The 13,201-nt window shown below is 52.0% G+C and overlaps 1 protein-coding gene across 1 annotated transcript in view; it reads left to right on the top strand.

Annotated features, from left to right (window-relative positions):
• LOC131905736 (solute carrier family 23 member 1-like) overlaps window positions 1-12,661 on the top strand; it is a 43,640-nt gene extending 30,979 nt beyond the window's left edge. The window contains exons 5-12 of the mRNA XM_059256551.1: window positions 1,414-1,595; window positions 2,673-2,793; window positions 3,405-3,561; window positions 4,511-4,764; window positions 9,500-9,664; window positions 9,946-10,054; window positions 10,147-10,242; window positions 11,948-12,661. Coding sequence (XP_059112534.1) covers window positions 1,414-1,595; window positions 2,673-2,793; window positions 3,405-3,561; window positions 4,511-4,764; window positions 9,500-9,664; window positions 9,946-10,054; window positions 10,147-10,242; window positions 11,948-12,204 — 1,341 coding nt within the window. The 3' untranslated portion in view covers window positions 12,205-12,661. The remainder of the gene's footprint in view (window positions 1-1,413; window positions 1,596-2,672; window positions 2,794-3,404; window positions 3,562-4,510; window positions 4,765-9,499; window positions 9,665-9,945; window positions 10,055-10,146; window positions 10,243-11,947) is intronic.
• The last annotated feature ends 540 nt before the right edge of the window (window positions 12,662-13,201 follow it).

Raw genomic sequence — 13,201 nt, 5'->3', positions numbered from 1 at the left:
GTCAAGGTGGCCCGTCACTTTCCATTTCCCTAACATTGTCCTGAGGAGTCTCAGCACAGTGAGCCCCAAAGCCAGGTCTGCCACATTATTAGGTCCTTCCACTGGCCAAGGTTTTCCAGAGTGTTGACTAACAGAGAAAGCTCTTTCGTGCCAACCTCTTTGCTTCAATTGATGAGTGCCTGGTTGTCTTGTTCACTCTTGAGATGGAGTGGATCCCTGTGTCTACTGAACATCTGTCTCAGTTGTGGAAGCCCAAGATGGTCAGCGGGCTGACCGGACAGCACAGGTCCAGCCACAGATGAGAGCCGCCGCAGGAAAGCTGACACACTAAGATTGAAGGAACTGTCTAAGAAAAGTGAACAGATTCTGTTTCTAAAGAAATGGGTGCAGAAAAAAAAAAGAGAGAGAGCCGTGGGATCGGGTGTTCAAACACATGAGCCTGTACGGTATTTTCACATGTGAAACACAACAGCCATGTATTCATTCACATTGAGAAAGTTAACAGTAACTCTGTAAGGATAAATTTAGGGGACTGAGATGCATCTCAGTTGGTAGAGTGTTCACTTTAGCACGCATGAAACCCTGGGTGTGATCCTCCGCATCCCGTAAACCAGAGGTAATGCCAACACCCTGGAGGTCGGGGCAGAGAATCAGAAATTCGAAGTCATCTTTAGCTACATAGTGAGTTCAAGGCTAGCCTGGACCCCATGAGATCCTGTCTCAAAATAAAATACAATATTTTTAAAGAGAAGAGATACCATCATCCTGTTAAAGCAAAAAAGGAGAGACAGACTCATGCAATCCACTAGATCAGGCGGCACAGAGCCAAATCCGGCCTGTTAATGAATTGCTCAACAGCACACAAGCTAAGAATGGTTTTTTACGTTTTAAGTGCTAATTTTTAGAAACATAGAAAGAAGGATAAAATACCCTGGCACATCGAAATTATATGAAACTCCATTGTCACTGCCTGGAAATGAAGTTCTGATGGAACACGGCTTGCTTATGTGTTCTCAGCTGCCTGGAAACACTGCCACACTTCCTGTAGGGCCATGGAACCTAAAATACTCTAACTGGCCGTTTGTGGGAAAAGGTGCCGAGCACTTGCCGTAGAAAATGAAAGACAGAAAAACAGAGAAGCAGGATGCTGAGTGCTCTGCTGTTCTTGTGAGGAGTCTTCCTCCCTGCTGCGACTCCAATCCACAAGTAATTGTGAAAGCTATGTCCCCAAAGCGGCAGTTACATGAAAATGTCAGCTCCCGTCTCTTACATTCCTTTGGGTTCCCGTCTGGCCTCTGCACTGCCTGAGAAAGTACTGCCGAGGTGTAATGGGGTAATAGCGGAGCCCATGGGCTGCTGCAGCCAGCCCTGTGGGGTAGCCTGGTCCCCACTGAGGCCCACACTTCCCTTCAGTTGCAGGGCGCTGTCATGGTGGCTTCCTGTGTCCAGATGCTGGTGGGTTTCTCCGGTCTCATCGGCTTTCTCATGCGCTACATCGGCCCCCTGACCATCGCCCCAACCATTTCTCTGGTGGCCTTGCCTCTCTTTGAATCTGCCGGCAATGACGCCGGGATCCACTGGGGGATTTCTGCCCTGTAAGTATTCTCTGAGAGAGGGAGGCCATCTCAGTCCTGTTTGGTAGAAGGTTACCCACGAGACACTTTTGGAATCCAGGATATTGGCTTATAAATACTTCCATGGGCATTGTCATATCTTTTTTAAAAAATTATTTATTTATCTATTTAATGTACACTAGTGTTTTGCCTGCATGTATGTCTGTGTGAAGGTGTCCGGTCCCCTGGAACTAGAGTCACAGACAGTTGTGAGCTGCCACGTGGGTGCTGGGAATTGAACCTGAGTCCTCTGGAAGATCAGCCATCTCTCCAGCCCCACATTGTCTTATCTTAAAAAGAGTAACAATTGATCCTTAGAATCTATTATGACTGTTCAATATTTTAACCGTATTGATTCTCATAGAAACCAGTTTATCACAGCAGTGTATAAGAACAGGTAGTGTTTATGAAAACTTGACTCTACTGGTCCCTTGCCGGCTAGGGTTTCATTGAACGGAGGAGGGTACAAAGGATGGCCCCAGCTCGCAAGGGTGTTTATAGTCTGTGAGAGAAGACAGAGCCAATAACCTGCAAGACTGGGGGACAGCCACGAGTCAGAAGGTGCTGCGTGTGTGCAGGGCTGGGGTGTTTATGGGGGGCTGATGACAGTCAAGGAGCCTCAAGAAGTCTCCAGCTTTTACACTGGAGCTTAGGGGTGGCGTTCTCATTCACTGTGCCCCCTTGGGCTCTGAGAGACACGTGAGGGGCATCAGATGTGCAGAACTGCCTGGGAGATGTCTCAGACTCCAGCCTCGGTGGCTCTCATGGCTGGCTTGATCCTGCTATCAGCTGATCATTTCTCTCCGACTCCCGGAAGTGACAGTCTCCTCCTCCGCTATTTCCCCTCAGCCAGCAGCATCTCCCAATGGGGCTTGACTCCTCTTCAGGGATGGCAGGACTCTGCCTGTGCTTCCTACAGGGACCAGGGAAGCCACGGATGCCACTGGGACAAGGCGGCTCAGCTTCCTGGCCCATTCCCGGAGCCTGGAAAGGGTACCCCGGCCCCACCAGGAAGAAGTCAGCCCACCAAGTAGGCGTGGCCATTTGTTTCTGTTTCAGGACCATCTTCCTTATCGTGCTGTTTTCTCAGTACCTCAAAAACGTCGTGGTGCCTGTGCCCATGTACGGAAGAAAGAAGAAGTGTCACATCTCCAAATTCAACCTGTTTCAGGTCTTCCCTGTAAGAACCACCCCTCACCACCTTTTCTCTCTCGGTTGGCTGTGTGGCGCCCCCTAGTGGTTGGTGGCATACAGGCTCGGGTTCCTACTCCGCACCGGTATGGAACAGCTTTAGCTCCTGGCTGCCTGCGTAGCCAAGCACTGGGAATGACAGCCACGCCTCTCGTGATTCACGGGTACCTCCTTTTCCAGAGCTTTCTAGAAAGGTACTTCCACACAAGTTTCTCTCTGACCCCCAGAAGCAACAGTCCCCGATGCACCATTGGGCTTCAGCCAACAGTCTCCCCAGGGGAGCGTCCACTAAGTGTTCTGGGATCCCACTGCGTTTCAGGCTCTGATAGAGGAGTGGGTCTAACCCCATGGCACAGAGGAAGATAAGCACATAGTGTGAGAGCCAGATTTTTGCCACAGGCTCTGCCCAGTGTGGACATTTCTGTCCCACTTTGCCCGAGGTCTCTTTCCATGGTGAGTTTTCTGCCTCTCTTGCTAATTTATCCAGATTCCTGTCGTCAGCAGCAGAGTCCGTAACCTGGCATGCCCCGGTCTCAGAGCATCCCACACAGCCACACACCCTCGCAGAGGCAGAGTGTGAAGGGCCGCTCTCTCCGGCAGGTGCTGCTGGCCCTCTGCATCTCCTGGCTCTTCTGCTTCGTGCTCACTGTCACCAACACCCTCCCCAAGTCCCCCATGGCATATGGCTACATGGCCCGAACGGACACCAAAGGCAGCGTGCTGAGCCAGGCCCCTTGGTTTCGCTTCCCTTATCCAGGTGAGGAGAAATGGGGTCCTCATTGTTTGGGACAGGTGTTTCCTGGGACTGTCTGTGGGATTCAGGGCGCTGGATGGAGGGTTGAAAAAGGTTGGGGAGGGATTGCAAGGGGAGATGGCCTCCACGGAGATTCCTACGAGGAGAGGGTGAGGAGGGAGGATTCCAGGTTGTCGCAAGGTGTGCACGTGTGTTAGTGGGGACTGAGTCCAGGCCTCATGCTTGCTCCAAAATTGCTGTATGGCTGACATAGATCCGCAGCCCTTTTCACTTTTTCTTTTGAACTAGAGTACTGCTAAGTTGCTTAGGCTGCCCTTGAACTCACTTAGAAGGACGGGAGAGCCTTAAACTTGTGATCCCCCTGCCTCAGCCACCTGAGAAGCTGGGAATTCAGACACTAAGCCCACGTTGTTCTGAAAAGCCCTTGCGAAGAGTAGGCCAAATGCCCTTATTCCAGGAGCTTCCTCAGAGCCAGCCTAAGCTCCTCACCCTCCTCCATGTTACCCAGAAGCCCTGGCCTTGGGATATGTGAGGGCAGATCTGTGGATCTCCTGAGAGGTTCAGTGGACCTCAAACGAAGGAGGCGTAGGGCTGAGTTAGACTATTTTGGGGGAGATCAGAGCTTCCTTTAGACCACTTCTGGTCTTCCCTTAAAGTATATAAAAGTAGCCAGGGCTGAAGAATGGCCTGTCTGGATCATGGATTGTGGATATATGATGTCACTCTAGTGGAGTTTTAGCTCCCAACGGCTCCAAGGCTCTCTTTGAAGGAAGCACCATTTCTACCTTTCTGTGCGTTATGATCTCCGAGTCTGGACATCTGCTCCACCTCAGCGTGGAAGGGAGGGCAGGAGCTGCTGAAGCTCTGGCAATTGAGAGCTTCCCAGGCTTGAAATGACTTGGGGTCTAGCAGCTTCCTCTGCCCAGATGTTCCCCTTGGGTTACCTCTGCAGGACAGTGGGGCCTCCCTACCATCAGCCTGGCTGGAGTCTTTGGGATCATTGCTGGAGTGATCTCTTCCATGGTGGAGTCGGTGGGCGATTATCATGCCTGCGCTCGGCTGGTCGGGGCCCCGCCCCCTCCGAAGCATGCCATCAACCGTGGCATTGGCATTGAGGGCCTTGGCTGCCTGCTGGCAGGGGCCTGGGGGACCGGGAATGGTACCACCTCCTACAGTGAGAACGTCGGGGCACTGGGCATCACCAGGGTAAGGCTGCTGATGGAGGCTTCTGGGGCGGGGCTGGGTCCCTGCAAATTAGTTTCCTGTTGTGGCTGTGACAACTCACAGAGACTGGTTTTAGACAGTATCACCCTGCTGATCTGGCAGTCAGAAATGAGATGGGACTGCATGCAGGTGTGGACAGGGAAATACTCCTCTTGGGAGGCCTTTTCTACAGGCTACTCTGTCCGTAGTCTGTGGCCCTTTTTCCCATCTTCCCCTGTCACGGATGTGAAAAGTTGTCTACTGACAAAGACTCATGAAGTTGTGCTGGACCCCCAGTGTGATCCAGGAGACCCTCCCTAGCTCACCGCCCCCAGCTCAGGCACCTCTGCAAAGTACATTTGCCAAGCATAGAAAGGCTACATACTCACGGCCTAGGGGCCCAGAATGTGGCTGTCTCTGTGGGGGTCATGATATCAATGTCAACACTTGGCCTTCTTTGGTTGTGGTGGACACCCATTGCCTTTAGCCCAGCCCTGAATATTCAGCTGTCCCTAGCCAGACCCAGCTCAGGTCCCCAGGGCCCCTGACGTCCAGAGACCTCTGAAACACACATATGCTCCGTTTTTCTGCAGTCCCTGTCCTAGTGAACCCCCTCTGCCACTCAGGTCATCTCTAACTACTCACTGTCCTTAAACTTTCCGCTGGGTTCTACTTTCTCCACAGGGCTCCGTGCACATCCCCTTTGCTCCCTTCCTGGTGCGGCAGACTGACTGTCCCCTGCACAGCAGGACCTCAGCATTCTCTCTTCCCAGGATTGTGCTCATCTCTACTCCATCCATGACTTGTCTGTCTGGTTTCTAGAACTCAATTTTGACTAGTCTCTGCCTAACGTCTCTTCAAGCACCACCCCCCTTCCTGCTAAGGAGCCCAGGAAGGAATCCTCAGGATGGTGTTTCTAAATGATGTTGAAACAGTAGCATCGTGCTGCCCACCACGTTTCAGTGTATCTTTGCAGGGGTTTTGTGAGCTCGGGGAAATTATACGGCCCTCTCCCTGCAGTGTCCCAACTTGAATTATCTATGGCTCCCTCGGTGGCTCCAGGGTGCAGCCTGGAGGCACTGTACCTTCTATCGGAAACCCTCTGCCACCGCTGGAGCTGAAATCCCCAACCAAATCCCCACCCGAGTCACCTCCACAGCAGCTCCTGGCTCTCTGGACACTCTGGAGCCTTTGATACTTTCCCAAGGCTTTCAGGGCCCTTGTTCAAGGCCGTGAGGGCACTAGAAATGTAGCAGGGGGCTAAGTTCAGCAAACGTTTTCCTTCCTGTTAAAGGAAACAAGTCCCCTGAAGAACAGAAAATTACATTCCATACACAAAACAAATTTCTGTGGACATAGTCTCTAAGCTGAGGCCTTTTAGGGGAGATGAAAAGAGCAGGGAGTAAAGACCCACAGGCACAGGGCAAGCTACGGCTCAACCGGGAAGTTAGATTAACCCTGAGATATAGGTGCAAAGGCCACTTGGTTTTTAATGGGCTCACACTCCCTCTTGTGGCCTGTTCAGGTATTGCAACAATTGGTTTTTTTCCTGTGTGTGTGTGTGTGTGTGTGTGTGTGTGTGTGTGTGTGTGTGTGTGTGTCTATGTGCCTGTGCGTGTATTCTGAAGCAGGTTCCATTCCAATAATCAGCCCTCTATTGAAATGAACTAGGGCAGTGGTTCTCAACCTGTGGGGCACAACCCCTCTAGGAGATGGAATGACCCTTTCACAGGGTTCTCCTAAACGCATCAGAAAACACAGATATTTACATTACGATTCCTAACAGTAGCAAAATTAGTTATGAAGTAGCAACAAAAATAATTTACAGTTGGGGGTCACCACAGCATGAAGAACTGTATTAAAGTGTCACAGCATTAGGAAGGCTGAGAACCACTGAACTAGGGGAGTCTCTTTTAAGGTTCTGGATCGAAACAGCCAATGATGTGTGAGACAAGTTTTGGATGTTAAGTGAACCTCCACACAGGCAAAGGAGAAGTCAAAGTTCACCATGTTCTGTAGCAATCGCTTACTGAGTAATTATAACACATGCCTGTCCTGGAGGAAGCTGTTAGAATGTGAATCACATCACGTCACCACTTTGCTTTAAAAACCTCTAGTGAAGGGAATGAAGCTTTCTCTTGCCTTTATTTTTACTGTAATAAAAGATGCATTACATGAGACTTACCATTATAACCATTTCTAAACAGTTAGTGTGGTAGTTTTTTAAAATTATTTATATTATATTTTAATTTATTTATTATACACAATTCCATGCACATATAGTATGCTTTGACATTATTCCCCTCCATTGCTTTGATAACGGATTTCATTATGTAGCTGTAGTCGAACATTTTCTCCGGTCTCACTTGGTCCCGCGGTCCCACAGCCACTTATAAAATAATCACTCAGAGGCTTAATATTATTTACAAACTATATGACCTATGGCAGGCCACTTGCTAGCTAGCTCTTATATCTTAAATTAACCCATTCCTAGTAATCTATGTTTTGCGGTGTGTTCCATGGCTTACCAGTCTGCTGGCATGTTGCTCCTTGGGCAACAGCCTGGTGTGTCCTCAGACTCCGCCTTTCTCTTTCCTGTCTCTCTCCTTGGATTTCCCGCCTGCCTCTAAGCTGCCTTACCATAGGCCAAAGCAGCTTATTTATTAACCAATGGGAACAACATATATTCACAGCGTACAGAAAGACATCCCATAGCATGTAGCCTCCAATGTCTGCACCTCCTGCCTCAGTCTCGCGAATGCTGGGGTCAGTGTGGCCACAGCGCTGGGCATAAGCACACTGGCACTGTTGTGCCACCCTTGGCACTGTCCATCCTTCTCCCCGCCCGAAGGACCCCCAACTCCTCACCAACCCTTTTCTCATCCTCTCTACTCCTTGTTTCTCTTCCCCCCTTTCCTGCCCCTCCCCCATCCTCTTCTCTGTCTCCGCCCCCAGCTCCCCACCACCACCATCCCTGGCAACCTTTCCTGCTTCCCATCTCCATGCCTTGGAGGCCCCTGGAGACCTCCTGTGAATGGAGACCTATTGTCTGACTTTTCATGACTGGCTTGTGTCTCGATAAAATGCTACGACCAAAAGCAACTTCAGGAAGAAGGGACTTATTTTAACCTCTGGTCCCAGCGCGACAGAGCCCTCGTGACCAGGGAGGCATGGCATGGAGGCCGGGGCAAGGAACTGGCTGATCACATTTTAACCACTCACAGGAGAGAGGGAGAGAGGGAGGGAGGGGAGGGGAGGAAAAGAGAGAGCAAACAAGCTGAGGAAGGACACCAAGGCTGTAAACCCTCAAAGCCCACCCTGTCTCTGGCGATCCTCTGGCTCCTAAGTGCTCCATAACCTCGCCAGAGGGCGCGACCAGAAGGGAAGCAAGCATTTAATGTGTGACCCTCTGGGGACAGTTTTCACTTAAAGCACCACGAGGCTCAGCAGGTGTCAGACGTACTGCCTTTGGGGACCGAATGATACCTCACTGTATGGCTGTGCCACATTTTGTTTCTGCCCCTCCCCACCCCCAGGGCCGTGGAGGATGGAGCCCATCCCTTGCTCTGGGTTCCCACCACTGTCCCGGGCACCGCAGCCCAGGCATTTTTCTTGTGCTTCCAAATGACCCAGGCTTTTCCCACCACAGAGTTCACGTATGCCACTTTCTCTCTAGAATAGTCTTCCGCCAAACCTTTCTGTGCATGGCGCTCTGTCTTCCCTTCTTTTCTTGTATACTGGTTGACTTGTCCCCGCTGGCCAGACTGGCCAGCCCCCATAGAGCCTCCCTCAGTGGCCACTGTCCTGTGACTCTTCAGAACACACCGTGGGCTGCTGTTGGGTGTTTCCTGCTCCCTTTGTGAGATTTCCTGTTTGTCACATGTCTCTCCTGCTGGGAGCATAGACGCCCCCCTTATGAAGCACCAGATGACGTGGGAATGGAGGTGGACATTGAGTGAACCACACACCTAGACAGCTGTGAATGTGCAGTGCTGTGGATAAAACCCAATGGCTCAGCTGGGCGCTGGAGACCCTGGTGTGGCACGGGGCTCCCACGTGGCCTTGGGCGCCTCTCTTTAGTTTTCTCTTCTACAGAATGAGAGGTGTGTGCAAGGCATCCTCTTCCTTTCCTTCCTGCCCTGGCCTCTTGTGACTAGTGTCCCTGGTACCGGGTGTCCACATGGTGCTGTGGACAAAGAGTAGGTGTGGATGTTGTAATGAGATTCACGTCTTTGGAGGAACAAGTGATGTGGTAGGGAGACAGAGACCTTCCTTCCTAGTGGGCCAAGCATAAGCAACATTCGGAGGGGCACTATGCTGCAGAAGAGCCTTGTGCCTCTGTCCCCTGCCATTTCCCCTTATTGAGCATTCCACGTGCCCAACGCATATTGCTCCAAACCTTCGCAGGCCTTATCCTATTGAATTGTGTGGTATCCCTAATCTCGTGTGGTAGCTGTGGAGGCTGACTGACTTTCAGAGAGGTTAGTAATGTACCCACCAGGTGTGAGAGAAGCAGGCCAGAGAGATGAGGGCTGAAGCCAGGACCCGAGTTCCTCCTTCATCTCTGCCTAGCTCAGTGTGGGAGCATGGTGGGGCGGCGGGGGGGGGGGGGGGCAGTTTTAGCATACATGATGCCGGTTCTACAGGCTCTCACGACAGCAGTGTGAAGGATGAAGGAGCGGGTTTCCGGGGCGTCTGTCTGTCCTGGTGCTCCTATCCCTTCTCTCTGGGTGTGCAGGTCGGGAGCAGGCTGGTGATTGTCACAGCAGGCTGCGTGCTGCTCCTGATGGGCATGTTTGGGAAGATTGGGGCAGCATTCGCTACCATCCCCACCCCGGTGATCGGAGGCATGTTCCTTGTCATGTTCGGGGTCATCAGCGCTGTGGGGATCTCCAACCTGCAGGTGAGGCACCTCAGTGGGCAACAATGCCACCCGGCCTGAGAGGAGCCCCAGGGATGGGCTGCATGGGAGAGGGAGGAGGGGGGGAGGAGAGGGGGAGATGAGGGGGGAGGGCAAAGGGGGAGGGAGAGGGAGAGGAGGGGGTCTATGGTGCTAGGAGACACACTGAACCCCCAATATAAGAAAGAAACAGCCAACTGCATCCCACCTCCCAAAGCAGCCACAGTGCACATGTGTAAAGTCATCTGTGGGCCTGCTGATCTCGGGAACCCCTTCTCCCACAGTATGTGGACATGAATTCATCCAGGAACCTCTTTGTGTTTGGCTTCTCCATCTACTGTGGGCTCGCCATCCCCAACTGGGTGAACGAGAACCCTGAGAAGTTGCAGACAGGTGAGTCCTGTCTCCCCTGGACTGTCACTGCTATGGGTGTGAAGCAGGGCGGCCCGTGGTCCCCGTGAACCATCACTTTTGTCTCATTCCAGGGGTTCTCCAGCTGGACCAGGTCATCCAGGTGCTCCTGACCACAGGCATGTTTGTCGGTGGATTCCTGGGCTTTGTCTTGGACAACACCATCCCTGGTAAGGCTGCGGCCACCTGAAGCTGGGCTTGTGGGCATCTGGACAGCGATGGGGCCATGGGAGAGCTCCCATCAGGCTGCTCACAGCACACCCCAAATGGGCCCTGGGGCTCGAGTCGGGATAAGACATGGCCTACACTAGTCCGCTTGAGCTGCTGCAGGAAAACATCACAGACCAGGGCGAGCAAAACGACACATTCTTCTCCCAGGCTCCCCAAGCTGGAATCGGAGGCAGGCTGGTTCCTCATAGGACCTTTCTCCTTGGCTTGCAGAGGGTATCCTCACATTGCCTTTGCTCTGTGCTGGCATATTCCTGCGGTCTCTCTGTGTGTCACAATCTCCTTTTGTGTAAAGAAGACAGGGCCGGGTGGGATGTGGCTCAGCTGGTAGAGGCTTGTCTAGATGCAGAGCCTTAGCTCCGCCTACACCAGTGTGTAAGTTGTGATGCACACCTGTAGTCCCAGTGCTGGGGAGGTGGGGGCTGGAAAATCGGGAGTTCCAGGTCATCCTCAGCTACACCGTGAGCCCCATGCCAGCCCAGGCAGACTGGAGCCTCTAACCACAGACTCCTTTTAAGTTCTTGCTGTGGGACAATCCTTCTATATGCTGTGAATATGTATTAGTCTCATTGGTTAATAAAAAAGCTGATTGGCCTACAGCAAGGCAGAATAAGGCTGGGTGGGAAAGCCAAACTGAAAATGCTGGGAGGGGGAGAGTTGAAGAGATGCCAGCCACCAGGGAAGCAGGATGCTAGAGGACAGGTAAAGCCACGAGCCACATGGCAATGCATAGGTTAATAGAAATGGGTTAATTTAAATGCAAGAGCTAGCTAGTAATAAGCCTGAGCTATTGGCCAAGCAGTTATAATTGATATTCAGCCTCTGAGTGGTTATTTGGGAACTGGCAGTCAGGACAGGAAATGTCCGTTTACAACATCTTTAGCTCTTTAAACATTATTGGCAAATACTGACACCCCCAAGATTAGGCTATCCATGTATGACTTTTCAAGGGATACAGGTCAGCCATAGCAGGGCCCTAAAATGAATGAGACACCAGACACAATTGGAAAAGGAGATAGCCTTGGCTGTCTTGAACCTATAATATAATTAATTAGTGGGAGAAGCCACACACATATTCACTCATTCATCCATTCATATTTCTAACTATCCACTAAGTATGTAGCAGATGCCACTCACTGAAAATACAGAGAAGTGAGATATGCCTCAGCCTTCCACAAATGCACAGGCTAATAGAGGAGACAGGAAGGAAAACAGACAAGTGAGGGGGTGATAGTGAGGCCTGGGATGAGCTGACCCAGGGTGCAGGCATGAAGAGCATAGAGATCACATTGCTGTGGATTCTGGGGAGACGTCCACACCCACCTTCCTCTTCTTGCCCTCCCCCAGCCTCTCCTAAGGACTTCTGTGACTACACCTGCTTCATGCATTCTGTTTTCCACACTGTACTCCCCACCAAACATAAAGTGTGCCTGCAGGCCACAAACACACATGGACAGGTCTGCTCTTGCGTGCTAAGGGGAGCCCTGAGGTTCCATGGTTGAGCCCGAGGCTGGGGACCACATGAGTTGGGGCTCTGAGATTGTCTAACAAGCGGAGGGGATCCATGGTTCCTGCCAAGGCTTGTACGGGGCAGATGTGGAAGGAAAAGCAGAGGGCTGCCTTGACTTCTTACTGTCTGCTTCTCAGGCACCCTGGAGGAGAGAGGCCTCTTGGCATGGAATCAAATCCAGGAGGATTCTGAGGAAACTTCGAAGGCCTCGAAGATCTACGGCCTTCCCTGGGGGATTGGTACCAAGTTCTGCATATCTTCTTGTACCCGGGCCCTCCCCTTCTGGCCCAGGCTAGACCACCATGGGGATGAGGTGGGAGTGAGCCAGCTCACTCTGTGTCCCCAGACTTCCTCTGGAAAGCACCTGCGGAGTGTAACAGAAACCAGGATGTGAAGAGAACTGCCTGACCCCCATCTCTTCATAGCCAAACTCTGGCCACCCACCTGCTTGCAGAATGCAAGGATCTCTGTTCACAAATGGGTGCACAAGGGTCCTTCCCAGCACCTCCCACACTTGCGCACTGTGGTGGCCAAGCAGTGTTGATGAAGAGCATGATGCATGTGAGGCTGGCCCCAGGGCATCCTTCTGCTGTCCCTTAGCTCCAGTGTGAGTGTGGACAATGAGTCTGGGATTGACACAGAAGCCTGCTAATCCACCATGCTCGGCAGCATTCTGGCGGATCGGATCGGGAGCAAGAGCATGGGGTTGAACAGGGCCAGGCTGTTTGCTAAAAGGCAATGGGGCCAGGCAGCCTGTAATCCTTGCCACTCAAAAGGCCGCACAAGAGGATCAGAAGCTCAAAGCTTGTCTGGGCTAGAGTGACTCTAAGGCTAGCTGGGCCAATTTAGCATGCTCCTGTCTCAAAATAAAAAGTAAAAAGCAAGCTGGAGATGTAGCTCTGTGATTGAGTACTTCCGTAGCATGTGCACAGACCCAGGTTCAAACCTCAGCACTGGTGGGGGGGGGGGAAACCTGACATGATGGTTTTGGCTCCCTCTCCCCAGAGGAAGGGGTCTTGTGGTGTTCCAGCTCTCCCTGTGGCTGATTCCTCACTTGGAAAAGTAATAACAAGCATCCCCTTACCCCTAGATCCCTTCCAGCACCTGCCCAGCTTCAGGACACAGGGCCTGGCCTCAGATATCTAGGTAGAGTTAAGGCTGGACCCATGGCTACATCACACTGTTGCACCCCATTTTCTCACAAGCCTGCCAGTCTCCCAATCTCTGCTCCTCAGTCTCCGCTCCAGAAGTGAACAGGGCCTGGACCTCATGGCCGTGGAGAAGTGGACACCAGACTCCTTTCAAGGAGACACAGCCCTGGCGTGGAGGAGAGGAATCAGGCTCCCCTGAGCCCACAGGCTGTGTCTGCCAGAGCAGGGCTTCAGGCCCCT

The sequence above is a fragment of the Peromyscus eremicus genome, chromosome 3 (assembly GCF_949786415.1).
Source record: "Peromyscus eremicus chromosome 3, PerEre_H2_v1, whole genome shotgun sequence".
NCBI classification, from domain to species: Eukaryota; Metazoa; Chordata; class Mammalia; order Rodentia; family Cricetidae; genus Peromyscus; species Peromyscus eremicus.
Note: the sequence above shows the minus strand (reverse complement) of the source record. Positions and strands in the feature narration are given on the sequence as shown.